Source organism: Necator americanus, chromosome III, assembly GCF_031761385.1.
Source record: "Necator americanus strain Aroian chromosome III, whole genome shotgun sequence".
NCBI lineage: Eukaryota > Metazoa > Nematoda > Chromadorea > Rhabditida > Ancylostomatidae > Necator > Necator americanus.
This window is the reverse complement of record NC_087373.1, coordinates 27740588-27753820: the sequence shown is the minus strand read 5'-3', so window position 1 is coordinate 27753820 and position 13233 is coordinate 27740588. Positions and strand designations below refer to the sequence as shown.

Below are 13233 nucleotides of genomic sequence, written 5' to 3'. Positions count from 1 at the left end.
TATGTACAACAATGCTGCGTTTCGGAGTACAGTATTATTCCATGGGACGAAATTGAAATCCGACTTACGAATCGCATGTTGACAGCGAGCCCTCCGCTGAATCTTCTTTGCGGAGGACTGTACATGCATCCATATACTTGATTGCTGCAAACTGTTAATGCAACTAGTTCTCTTTGCTTACGGATTTTTATTGTTTTTATTCTCTCACTTTCTTTCCGTAATAAATGAAGAATATGTGGTGTGATTTAAGAAGAATAAGTCTCAGTTTCTAGCTAGTCAGTTCGCGCGGCTCATTTGATTGATTTGCGGGGTGTCCGGACTGTGTTCTGTTTGTCACGTTAGTGAATATAATAACTTCCTTCACTGCAGAATACCATGCACTGGTGCAAAAACACTGCTTCCGCTCAAAATTAATTGTTTGCCAATAACTATGCAGGGCTTCAACTGCAGTTGAAAAGAAAAAAATCCATCTGGAGAAAAAAAAACAATAGATTCACTGCAATCTCGTATTCTCCTGAAGTATTCCTTTGTAAATCGGAAATCTTGCTCACCAATAGAAATTTGTTGTACTAAAAACTGCTTTTGTGAGTAAAATGAATCAGCTACCAGTGTCCAGTGGTGTGAACCAGTCACAGCTGTGCATTTGGTATTTTCGGCTGTATGTACTCGCTGTCAGCTGGATCCGGTCACATGCGAAGGATGCGATAACGAAAGTCCACATTTGCAGAAGAGATATGAGCGATACGCGATCGCGATGTGTTTGTCCAACTAACTTCGTAACATAAATGGAACCTGGAAAGTCTTCCACCCTTCCATTTTTAGTAGAGACGACTGTTGCAGTTTGAACAATAATGGCAGATATTTTCTTAATCACTTTCCTGCACACATCCTATGGAATTTGGATTTTGTGCCGCTTCTTTTCCTCAACGCCTATTACCCACACCAGCCTACGAAATTGCAGTCTATAAAGAAGTATTTTGTTTAGTCCTAAGTACGTAAAGTCGCGTTAATTGAACTGCTTTCACTTCGTCGTTTCCTGGTCACGGCTTTTACTTTCTTCATCGTTTCAGTTGTCGCTGATGGGCAAAAGAACAGGTTCCCATTACCAGTTGTGTTGTCTTCTCTGCTCTTTCCTATACGCTCATGTTTTTTAGTTTCCTGTTGTCAAATGTTATTATGATTGGCGGGTTGTTTATGAGGCATCGTGGTCCAGTGATAGGTCCGGTTCTTTTGTGACTGCCATTTCCATGTCTTTTTTCCGGTTGCTATATTCTTTGCGATCCTTTGCTTAACTTGTCTTCTTTAAAGGCAGCATACCACGACTCTGACGAGGTGAAGGAATCCGGGGGAAGATTTAGAGTTAGTTTTTTAGATTGCGGGATCAGGGGTGGTTTCGCTCATCTCTCCCTTGTCGTCGTAAGAAACGGGTGGAAGACGATGTTTTTTTTAAGACGATTTCTGTCGTAACACGCCACCCTTGTGCATTCAGGTGCGATCGGTCGAAGACCACTGCTGTCTTCTTACCAGCCTATTCAAGTAAAACCAATGAATAGTCTGCTAAGGGGACCGGAACGTGCATAAAAGAGCGTTCTAACGTATTTCGTAATAACCGAATTGGTTCCCACGCCGTTTCTTACGCCGATCAGGGATGAACGGAACCACCACTGATCCCACAATCTACAACCCCATCTCTAGCTTTTCCAGCGGATTCCCTCGCCACATCAGATTCGTGGTATGCTGCCTTTAACGCCAAAGATCTGGATTTTTTTTTGCAGGTCTGCGTAGTAGGTTATCTGCTTATGGTGTTTAGAATGCGGCGGTAATATTTGCTGTGCCGGCCCCTTTATCAGTGTACGTATTTGTACCGTGGCGGGTTCCGCAGCTTTTCGAGGTCCACTGCTGGCAGTGAGCTGAGCTGCGTTCAGTATTGTGGTGAGAGCCTTCCGGCTTCTCTTTAGGCAGTCATTTACTGGATGAAATTTCCCCTTAATAACGACTATCCAGCTTAATTAAAGCTCATCTCTCTCCCTCTCTCTCTTTGTAAAGTTCTGCAAATGCGCTACTTGAAAAATGAAAATTCTGCGCATAAGGAGTGCATTTATGAGAGAAATATCCCGAAAAACTTCGATTCAGCGTAAGTCAACTTCTATGCAGATTTTGATAGTTAGGTACCCCATTATAGGTACCCCAATGCAAGCAAATAGTCAACATTGCTCCTAATGAATATTTGTTTTTATTGGGATAACTGGAAGCATTCAGTTCTACCTCGTATTTAAAAAAAAGTGCAAATTCCCTCATGTAAGTGAAAAAGTTTTTTTTTTGCGGTAACCGTCAAATATGCAAAAATCCTTGCTGCACTCTATCTTAATGGTTGCAAAAATCTAGCTTCTGCGATATCTAATATTTATTTTCCTAACTTAAGGGGAACTGCGGTATCCAGCCGTAGTCTGTAACGTTTATAGACACAGAGCCTGTTCAATCCCATTTATTCTTCCTTCATAAATACTTTCCAGTGTGGGTCCTTTGAATTTGTACATATTTGTATGCTTTAACACTGCACGTTTGGAGGTGAATTTGGGTGTGGTCATGCCAAAAAGGAAACCTGAACACATAGTGCAGCTAAAAAGAGAAAGTTGATCATGCATGAACACATGAAGCGTTGTCAGTTTAGCCACTACCCGATCTGTCCATGCATGGTTGGATTCGTGTTTCACTATGTTTAACACTATGATTATATGTTGTGCATTAGATCTTACCTTTGTAAGTAGTGTGATCTAGAGATCTTTATTGTAAAATAGATATTTGAGTCTTTCGAAACCCGTACTCTTTTTTCCCCGGGAATTGTGCCCCACTCAGGAACGTAAACACAAAGATTATCGTCCGGTTGCGTTAACCAAATTGAACGCGAAAGTTCAATTTTTCTAAATCATCGAACACAAATACACATAATCGTCGGCCTCATCCCTGGTAGCTGGAGAAATTCCATTCTTTTTTCTTTTCTCGATGCTACCCTACATCTAAATCTTACTGCTTCTGAATTTGCGCTAACCAAGTAAGATGATCCATTCTGACATTTTCTTTTTATTTCGTATAATTTCCTTCTGCATCTATAGGACTCCTTCAGTGGTCTGCCTGATTTTGAATTTCGCGTCAGCTGTGCGTTCTATTCCTGCTAATATGTTTATGGGTGCAGACGGTGCGGCGGTGTTTATCTGCTACGAGGGTCAGATTGCTGTTTTCACTGAATAGCTAGGAAAGTTGTATTTTCCCAGGAATCACTCGCAACTTTTCAGCGTGGCTGATCCATGTAATTTTGTGTTCCACAACCATATCTATAACTTTGTGAATTTTGAGGGCGAAGCTCATCGGTTACTACCTAGGAACATTTATGAGTAAACTAGGGCTTTTTGGAAATTTTCGTTCTTAAGGAGCAAACAATAAAAGCTATTCATCGCAGTCTTTTGGGCCTTCATTATGTAACGGCTGTATCACTGTCGCACACATATCATTTTTTTTTACTCTGTTTTATTTTCAATGTATTATCATGTGTTTCAGTCAGCAATAGGGGTTTTTGTTCACTATGTTCATGGACCTCTTTTTCTATAATGCTCTGTTGAAAGTGGCTCAGACGTGAGGAAAAAATCCGATTCTTTTTCCTAGGGAACCACCTAGCTCGCATTCTTTTGCAGAAATCTACCTATGTAGGTGCACGGGGATCCACATTTTGCAACTAGTTGTGTTCAAAACTTCTATGCTTTCCATATAGCCCTTAATAATCGTTGGAGGGATTTGAAATCTAGTCCGCCTCACCTTGGTTTATCTTGGTTGTTTTTTTCTTAGTTTGTTATTTTTTCAGGATTTTTTTATTTCCTAAATAGGATGAAAATCGTTTCGCATTTGCTAAAATTTGCATTTCATACTTTTATTTCTCGATAATAGATAATTTTCAATATTAAAACTTGTGTATTTGAAACTCAGAACTCACATGAAGGATGGTAGCAACAAATTCACACCTGTTGTTTGCAGAGCTTATCCTACAGAAATATAAATGGATCAGTGATTGCATATTTTCGTTTGTGTGACGTGAAAATTCTAAGTCAAACTAACGTTCACCGTTCATTTTGTTCTTTTTTCATCAGAATTCAGGCTTGCGTTCTCATCTGAAAGAGAGGAAACTTGACTCATGAGGAAAAAGTCGCGCTAAAATCCTGATCTTAATCGTATTTTCTCACTAGACTAGAGCCCTACTAAGTAAGCTCGTATAAATACGAATTTGTTTAGCATACCTATAGGTCTTCTCTGTAAGTTAGAATGTGAGGGATGCAGGAGTAACATTTTCACGCGTACTTTTGCGTTTTCATGTTGCAAAGATTTTGTTTGATGAGAATAATTTCCCTTTCAAAACTGTGGTGAAATTGCCTAGTCAGCAACGCAAGTGTCGTGTTAGTAGTCCATTATTAGTTTCCTCGTCGTTCAAATATGATCACTTTTCCCCCTCTGAATGTGCAGTTCTATGTGTGTGTGTGTGTGTGTTTTTTTTTTTTGAAATCTTGGATTGGTAAGATAATATGACTACCAGTGCTGCGAAATTTGTACGCTTGGGCGTCCAAAATCTCACCAATCAAGGGTCAGTCTTATTTAGGGTCAAGAACAGAGTTGTTACAAAAACGAACTTTCTATGGTGAGGACCCCAATGTGAAGCGAAAACATCGATGCATTCCGTAGCTTTGACTGTGTTGAGAGTCTTTGAGATATATGTTTAATATATACTATTGCTTTAATTGCGTTACTTTCCAACTCTGAGCCGTCTTCATGTAACTTCATTTTGTTCTAAAGTCTTTGTTCATTTTCTGTTCCATCATTGAATCACGTCACAGGAGACGCTATTGATCCGATATCCTGGTACTAGCTGGCTTCCTCTCACCGAACCTTGTCTCTCCCAAAACACATCCCATGTTTTCTGACGCGTGCCACTAACTCAAACAACAATATCTTGCCTCTTTTCTTCTGATTAATTATCCACTTTGTTGCTCTATTGATTGATGCCAATTGATTTTTTTTTGTCTCTGCTTCCCTTCACTTTATTTGTTTCTTTGTTTTCAGTGGAGAAACAACCACAACTGTCTTCTGCTAGTGAATCGGTTGCGGTTTTTGACGTTGTGACAGACAAGGATAAAATGGCAGATGATGGATCGGCTCAAGATGAATCCGTGAGTGGTGGACCAGGACAAGGCTTACCTGCCAGTTCACAAGCTCAACCGACGCGTCCTCACAGCCCCCTTCCCTCCCCTTCACATGGACACCCTGATCCGTTGATGCCTGTAGCTGAGAATTGGTGCCATACACAGGTTGGTCCTTCAAGCTAGTTCGTTTTCACGTTACTATTTCTTGGTCCTAAATATTCGAGCGAAAAAGTTTGCTTAACTAGTCAATTTTTGCTTATACACCTTTTGATGTAAATTTGGTGTATGTATGTAGGGACGCAGTTTTGCTTCGCTACGATAGTCGCAGAGTTACGACTGCTACGAATAAACCTGGTTTTTCCTTCAGTTCCATACTCTCTGAAGTTGTGGCTAAATTTACATTTTTCTTCGGCCTTTTCTTTTCCTTTTTCTCATTGCCGCACTGTAGATTGGTTATCTTTCACTGGAATGAAATTTGTTATGAGTCAGAGAATGGAGACTGAAAAGGAATAATTTCACTTCCGGAAGAAAAGAAAGAAACGTAGGAATATCATTCATGTTCTCGAAGTGTAGATAATATTCCGTCAAGCAGTAGTCTAACACCGTTTTGTACGAACCACTTTATTAGTACTCCGGCTGTCAATTTCCACAGCTCAGCAACTCTTATGTTGCATCATCAGCTCTTATATTGTATCATTTCTTAGGATGTATAGGAAGATAAATAATCTCGAGTTTCTAGCCCATACTCTCTTTACGGGCTGTTTTAAATTTTTAATTTTTTTGAACTTGCTTCTTAGATTTTAAACTGATGGTGAAATGAGGAGAACTTAGGTCCTGGAGAAAAAAATAATGCTTTTCTTTCGGGGACTTAGTGCCTCTGCAAATGAAAAAAATGTTGCGAGTCAAAACAATGACATCCATTTGGCTTCACATTTGAAGTCGCCTGTCAACGTGTCCATCCTTGCATCAAATTTCTCAGTGGAGCCTATAATGAATAGAGCTGCCTGTGGGCCAGTAATTTCATCTATAATAAACTTAATTCAGCAATGGTTAGTTTTTCACATCAGGATTTTTCCGCTTGATGAAGCATTTTGGAAGATGCTTCAGTTTGCTGTGTAAGAATGATGGACCACCAACTGTCTTCCATCGATGGTTTAGCAACTTGTACATTTAACATAAACTGACCGTAAATTTTTCAGGTCAAAGTTGTGAAATTCAATTACATGTGGACAATCAACAATTTTTCATTTTGTCGAGAAGAAATGGGAGAGGTGAGCCTGCAAATTCGTTTATCCTTCGTCAACTTTCGTTGTTTCATGAGTTTCGGCTCGTAGTCTTTTTTCAATTATTAAACGAGTTCCTCGAGGCATCATGTGCCTGCTCACCGTTGTGAGGCTTTTGTTTGTTTGGGAATTTGTCTGTTCTTATCTCTTTTTATCTTCTTCCAAATTCTTTAATAACAATGCCTTCGCTATCTAAATAGAAATGTTATGTAAATTAGTAGATTCTGAACTGCTTCATTCTCTTTCCGATTGCAATTTTTCCATAACTACTTTTAAGGTGCTGAAGTCATCGACATTTTCGGCTGGTGCCAGTGATAAGCTGAAGTGGTGTCTTCGTATAAATCCTAAAGGGCTGGATGAAGAGTCACGGGATTACCTCTCGCTTTACCTCTTGCTCGTACAATGTGCAAAAAGTGAAGTGCGTGCTAAATTCAAGTTCTCGATACTTAATGCCAAACGTGAGGAAACCAAAGCTATGGGTGAGCTAATGATGGAAGCTTTTTTCGCTTGACATATATTCAAATTGGAAATATTCTAATACTTTCAGAATCGCAACGTGCTTATCGATTCGTGCAAGGGAAAGATTGGGGATTCAAGAAGTTTATAAGACGAGATTTTTTGTTGGATGAATCAAACGGGTTACTTCCTGATGATCGGCTGAGTATTTTCTGCGAGGTAGGTCAAAAGATGCGACGCAGATTGTTGCTGCAGCCATCTATATTTCTTCATTCTGTAATTTTAATCTACTCTCAATTGGACACACTGTGTAATCTGTGATCACTATGTCTTTTACCGGAGACGTCATTTTTGCTTTTAAATGTACGATCCAGATGAAATTATAGGGCGACACTAATTCGGAATGGCTCGCCCTGATTAGAAGCTGATTAGCAATAAGATCTGGATATTTATGTGTGGATTTTTTTTTACTGAATTAGGGAATGCAAAACAGAGTTTGATCACAGAATGCTTAATGCGTTGCGGAACCAGTACGAGACCAGAGTTGCCAGGAAACAAATTACTAGAAAAATCCTATTCTTTCTTCTGTTTCTCTTCTACTTTGTCTTATCGGATCTTTTTTTTTATTGGAATTCAAAAGTACTTTCTGCGACAATCTCTGCATTCATAAACTCGAGTCATGTGAGAAATGTGTGCCACGACTTCCTTTTGACTCAATCCAAAGGGAATATATCTCAATTAATGGCATTGCATCCGCAATATGAATCCAAAAAACTAATAATTCACTTTCAGTATTCTAATGTTGTGGTCTTATGGTTACTTTTTCAAGAAGAGTTGCTCTGTTTATGCTTCAATTGAAAAAAAAAAAACTGAAACGGTCTTAATGAGTCAAGTTAACGTTGTGCTGTTCTCCCCGTTGAAAAAAAAACCCGAATTGATCGTAATGAGTCTAGTTAATGTTGCAGCTATATCACCTCTGTGTAATATTGCTTCGTCTCGAGTTATCAACTTTGCTAATTTTCTATATTTTTTCTTCTATCTCCTATGCTTCTGACATTCACCGCGTTTGTCTTACCATCTACTCTCTAATTTATTTATTTACCTACTTATTACGCTCAATGGCGTGCTAAAAAAGATCTGGCAAGAAAGAGTAGAAAACAGTTACAGTAAATATATAGTGAAAAGACAGAAAAAAGAATACAACGAGCAGTAGTCAATTCCGTCTATGATTTCGGCCTAGGTACTCTAACGCATATTGATTTATCTACATATCAAATTCTATCAAACGTTACCTAAACTGATTCCTTAACAATATCGTTTTCTGTTCTAACCCGGTCACTCTTGTTGAACACATCCATCCTTGAATACGTCTGGTAATATCTTGTCAATTCCCTTCACTCCTATAAAAGCTGATGGAGTGGCCGGCGAGGTCTCTTCGAATGTTCGCCTGGTCGTCGCCCGCGGTCGTACTTCCAGCAGTTCATCACTGGTGGTACCCGTCGTGGTCGCCTGCATGTCCTCGTTTCGTTAGCATCACCCAACTACCAGGCGTACTTCTTTCTGCTTGTCCCGGTAGCCTTCGTTATCATCGCCAATGGCCTCGTTGTAGCCAAAGCCACGTTCATACGTATGTGCCTGCGAGTGGAAGGAAGAAAAGATATAGATGGGGCAATTTGCCACAGAAACAGGTTTATAAGGTTGAAAGAAGTGTATGAGTTAAAATTGATAGATTTGAGTTAGAGCACCTTTCATTGCCGTTTTTAAAGGTCTCGGTGGTTGCGGAGACAGTGAACGTCACCGGGCAAACAAGTGCTCAACAATTCAAGGTTTGTTTGTTTGATACGTAACGATTGAACAGTGCGTATATGTGGGATGGAGGGGAGAATTTACATCACTCAGGTACCACCTTGTCGACTTTCGGAAGACCTTTCTGCACTATTCGAAAGTAAACAGTTCAGTGACTGCACGCTTGTCGCGAATTGCAAGTCGAGCGGGCCACAAACATTCCATGTAAGATATTCGTCTTCGAACTTTTTCCCTTTTGTTCAATATGTAATAGAAAGATAGAAGTTTAGAAAGATCAGGCGTCGATTCCGTACTTTTTGCATTATGCAACCATGTTACATAAATAATAGTTAATCATTGTTAATGTACACAAATGACAATAAACAATAAGATGGCCATTCTAACGGTTGATTTTGAGAGGAGATTTTGGAATTAGGAAACCGAAATTTCGTACAATTTGCTGTTTCGAATAGTACGACGTGGAAACGATACTCCTATAGTGTCGGTAGCTTTTTATCGTTCTTCAGGTACACAAGGCCATCCTCGCCGCGCGATCGCGTGTATTCCATGCAATGTTCGAGCACAATATGACGGAATCGGAGCGGAATGAGGTCGCTATCGACGATGTCGAACCCGATGTAAGTGCAGTATCCACAATTTTTTTGCTGAATCTTCCATAAAGTGAAAGTTTGGTGAACGTATGACTGGCCGTCGAAGCTAAGCAAATATCTGGGAATTAGAAAAAGCGAAGGACTCGATGCATCACTCTATAGAATGTGACTCAAGGGAGAAAGATGAGGGAAAAGTGACAAGTTTTGGTGTTTTCGTGACATGATCAGGAAGGAATAGGAAAATAAAAGAATTTAACGGAGAGTTTTATGCAGTGTGAAGAGAGCAGTTGGCTGTTGTGAATCAGAACGTCATTTTCTGGGAAGCAGCTAGTCGACATTCCTATCATTCTAATCGCTTGGCAAGTGTCAGAGAAGGATTTTGTGGTAGCAAAAGACTGGTACTGCGCTGTTGATAGAAAAACATCCAAATCAAATAGGATGGTTATTAGTCATCCGTCTTCCATGCATTCAATTTATTTTGAACATTCGCAAGGAGAGCGAAATAGTTCCAACAAAAATGTCCAATTCTTAGACACATATTGTCCCGTATTCTTTCAAGAAACCGTGCCAAGGTCCTATAGTACTACGTCTGCTTCACTTCGAAGCAATTCCATTCGCCCATTGTCTAGAAATCCTTTTCACATAAAGATCTGGATAAGTGGACTCCAGAAATCGTTTTTTTTTTGTCGTTCTGCACTTACTTTGGGTTTATTTAAAAGATCTAATGGCTACAAAGAGAACTATCTAATTCTAAAATCGACATCGATATTTTGAGGAAAAAAATGCGAAGAAGTGAAGTTTATACGCTGGTTGCGCAGAATAGAAAAACAACAACCTTCAAGAATATCGAAGTGCTCGCTTTTCTCTCTTATGCACGATTGTCTTTTCTCTGTTAGCATCAGTTGAGGCTGCACAAGTTCTGTGGAACTCTCGACCACTAAAACAAAACATTTTCACACCGCTCACGTAATTAAGAATGTTTTGTTACGAGACCGAGACTTTCTTCACAATAGGAAAAAAAAAACTAACCACAACAAGTAATCCTTAGCACTTTTGATTTCAGTCATCAGACATACAGTTTTGACCATTTGTAAGCATAGTTTGTCTGTAGACTCTCTCTTTTGCAGTGGTTCTAAAACCTTCTGATTCACCTATCTACATTAAATAGTGCGTTAAAAAGAAGTACTCGGAATTAGTAGTATGAAATTGAATTTCATCAGATTGCTGAAGGAGAAAAGCCACACCTGAGTTTTCCGAGGAAAATTTTTTCAGAAAAAAAAACATGAAAAGCTTCCAAGATAATGAGCTATGGTATTTTTATGCGGTGTAGGCCTCGTACTACTCGTACGATGGAATAATATTTGCATGAATGTCGTGACATTTTAGCGCTCTTCAGTTGGGTGAGAGAGGTATCACGGGAAATGAATTCCAATAATTCTTCGTCGTCTCGTACTTCATATTAAAGTAAAAATAAAGTCTCACTATAATATCAGAACGCTTGGGACGCATCAACCGCATTGCATAGTGATCCTCCAGATAACTCTGCTGTAAATTTTTTGACCTCGGAGAGATGAAAGCTTGGTTGGCACCAGGGCGGTTGCGAACTCGCAGCGGTCCTCTAACCGACCGCTCTGCAGCAGCCCATATTAAAATACGAATGTGGGAATTGATTCCCCTCGGAGCTCAAATTCACGTTCAATACCGCTCAAAAAGATGTGCTCCTAAATCTGTAATCTTTGCTCAGTTTTATCGTTCCTTTTTAAACCATCGTTGTCAAAAGTTGTGCTTGACGATAAGACTAATAGTTTGTATTTATTGTAGGTATTGCGAGAGATGCTTTGCTTTATGTATACGGGGAACTCGCCCAGTGTAGATCAAATGGCGCAACATCTCATCGCTGCTGCTGACAAATATCACTTGGATCGTTTGAAGGTGAACTTGATAAACTATTATTCACTCTTCTAGATGTTCTGAGAGACTAGCAAATGTACCGTGTACCGGATTTCTAAATCCCTACATCCTCAGGTGATGTGTGAGCAGGCGTTGTGTGCAGCGTTGACCGCGGAGAATGCGTGTGTTACATTGGTATTGGCCGATCTCTACTCTGCGGAACAACTCCGGACCCACGCAATAAACTATATCAACGTCAACGCCACTGAGGTAAGAACAGAACTCACCAAAGATGCTCCAGCTCAGTGCAACAGAATTCCAGGTTTAAACTTTTGCCCTATTCTGCTCTGCTTTATTGGTTGTTCAAATTTAGCGGCTTTGAATCTCACAGGTCATATTTCTCCACTAAAATTTTCAATAGTCGATTTTTTTTTGCAAAGTTTGTGTAATTTTACAATTACGAGAGGGGCACTTTTTAACAGACAGCTTTCGTTTCAGAGCATCTGTTTAAAAGAGACTGTAAAAATGTTAGATGCAACTAAAATATCCAGCAAAAGACCTTATTTGTTTTACTAATTAGATTTATTAGGAATTATTTCGCATTAATTTAATGGGTGTAACTTGAACTTTACTTTTTTTGCCCGTTATTGTGAGCGCCTGCCTAATAAATTTCAAGCAAGCTGCTTATGGGGCTAATTCTGTTGTTCGCTGTTTTCACCTAATCTTCTGAATTGCTGAACTCAGCCCGAAGTTAGAGCACGCTATGCTCTGATGGTGGAAATTCCAATTATGTGATGGGTTTTTCATAGGATTTTTTCATTTTTCATTCTCATGGGAGTGATGGGTTCAATACCTGATGAATAATAAATAATTTTCCTGAGAGTGTTATCGGAACTCCTTTGATAATTTTATTAAGATTGAGACCGGTATTGTAGAACCTCTGAAAATTCATCAAAGAAGAGATAACGAATTTTATTGTTTATTGGTTAAAAACCTGCATGTGATTAAATTTCTTTTTGTTTTTTTTTACCACACTTCGTTATTTGACTTTAATTTATTCCCTTCAATATTTTTAATTTGAAGCTATGCCTCTTTTCTAAAAGGGGCTTATTTCATTTACGTTCATTTACTTTGAGGAATAGTTCTGGGATTGCAGGGCAGAAGAAATTTCGAGCGTCGCCACCCGCTTCGCTACGAAATTTGTGCGCGTCTAGCGAAAGAAAAACTAGCGCTTTTTCGGCGAATTGACGAACTTCTGTAATTGCAGGTGATGAACTCGGAAGGGTGGAAGGACCTGGTGAAGGAGCATCCGACACTTCTCGCCGAAGTCTTCAAGGCCCTCGCCACGCAACAAACGCCTCCCGTTGTGCTGGCTGCACCGCCGAAGAAACGGATCAAACATTGCCCGTACTGAGAGACCCTGTGAAGATCTTTGTGTTGAACATTTTGCTTACATCAGTTTCATTTAAATTTTGCTTATTTGTATACGATTTTTGTTCGCTGCGTGTGATACAAGTGCCTCTTTTAAAATCATGGAAAAGTCTTTTTTGCATGAGATTATCGATCTTTCCTAGCCAGCCCAACGATTCTTGTTCGCTTCGCCAGGCTGGCGCCTTACCCTAGCTCATAGGTCATTCAGCGTTATCATTTTGTTCTATGTTCAGGTATTTATGTTCTTAATGTGCTAGTTGTTGGCGACATTCGGTCATTTGATGTGTGGTTTTCGATGTTTCGATCATTTATCGACTGCGGGTGTATTACAATTACTTCTCGTTTATTTTTATTTGTGAACATAGGCATAACCGGTAGATTCGTGCAAGTCGGAGCGCGATTATCGCTCTCTTACTCGCCATTATCCGCGAATTTCAATAGCCTTGCTTTGTCGTCAGCGAGAAGTGAAGCTTTTGATAATTTTGCATTCGTGTTAGGAACACAATACTAATTTATGCTATTCATTGCGATATGAAAAATGCCAGTACAAATCGTTGCGTTACATCAAGAGAAAAAGAACCGAACATTCCGATT

General features: G+C 39.6%; 1 protein-coding gene across 4 annotated transcripts in view; it reads left to right on the top strand.

Annotated features, from left to right (window-relative positions):
* Window positions 1-12622, top strand: part of RB195_011145 (uncharacterized protein) — a gene marked incomplete at both ends in the record, with an annotated part of 37703 nt that extends 25081 nt beyond the window's left edge. The window contains 12 exons of one of the 4 annotated variants that reach the window (XM_064192446.1): window positions 5104-5348; window positions 6383-6454; window positions 6744-6945; window positions 7014-7141; window positions 8399-8472; window positions 8532-8619; window positions 8689-8748; window positions 8822-8932; window positions 9235-9345; window positions 11140-11250; window positions 11344-11478; window positions 12476-12622. In XM_064192446.1, the coding sequence (XP_064050027.1) occupies window positions 5104-5348; window positions 6383-6454; window positions 6744-6945; window positions 7014-7141; window positions 8399-8472; window positions 8532-8619; window positions 8689-8748; window positions 8822-8932; window positions 9235-9345; window positions 11140-11250; window positions 11344-11478; window positions 12476-12622 (1484 nt within the window). Of the gene's footprint in view, window positions 1-5103; window positions 5349-6382; window positions 6455-6743; window positions 6946-7013; window positions 7142-7308; window positions 7351-8361; window positions 8632-8688; window positions 8749-8821; window positions 8933-9234; window positions 9346-11139; window positions 11251-11343; window positions 11479-12475 lie in introns of those variants that run through there. The other 3 variants (XM_013445891.2, XM_064192444.1, XM_064192445.1) reach the window with 3 other exon arrangements.
* Window positions 12623-13233: the final 611 nt, after the last annotated feature.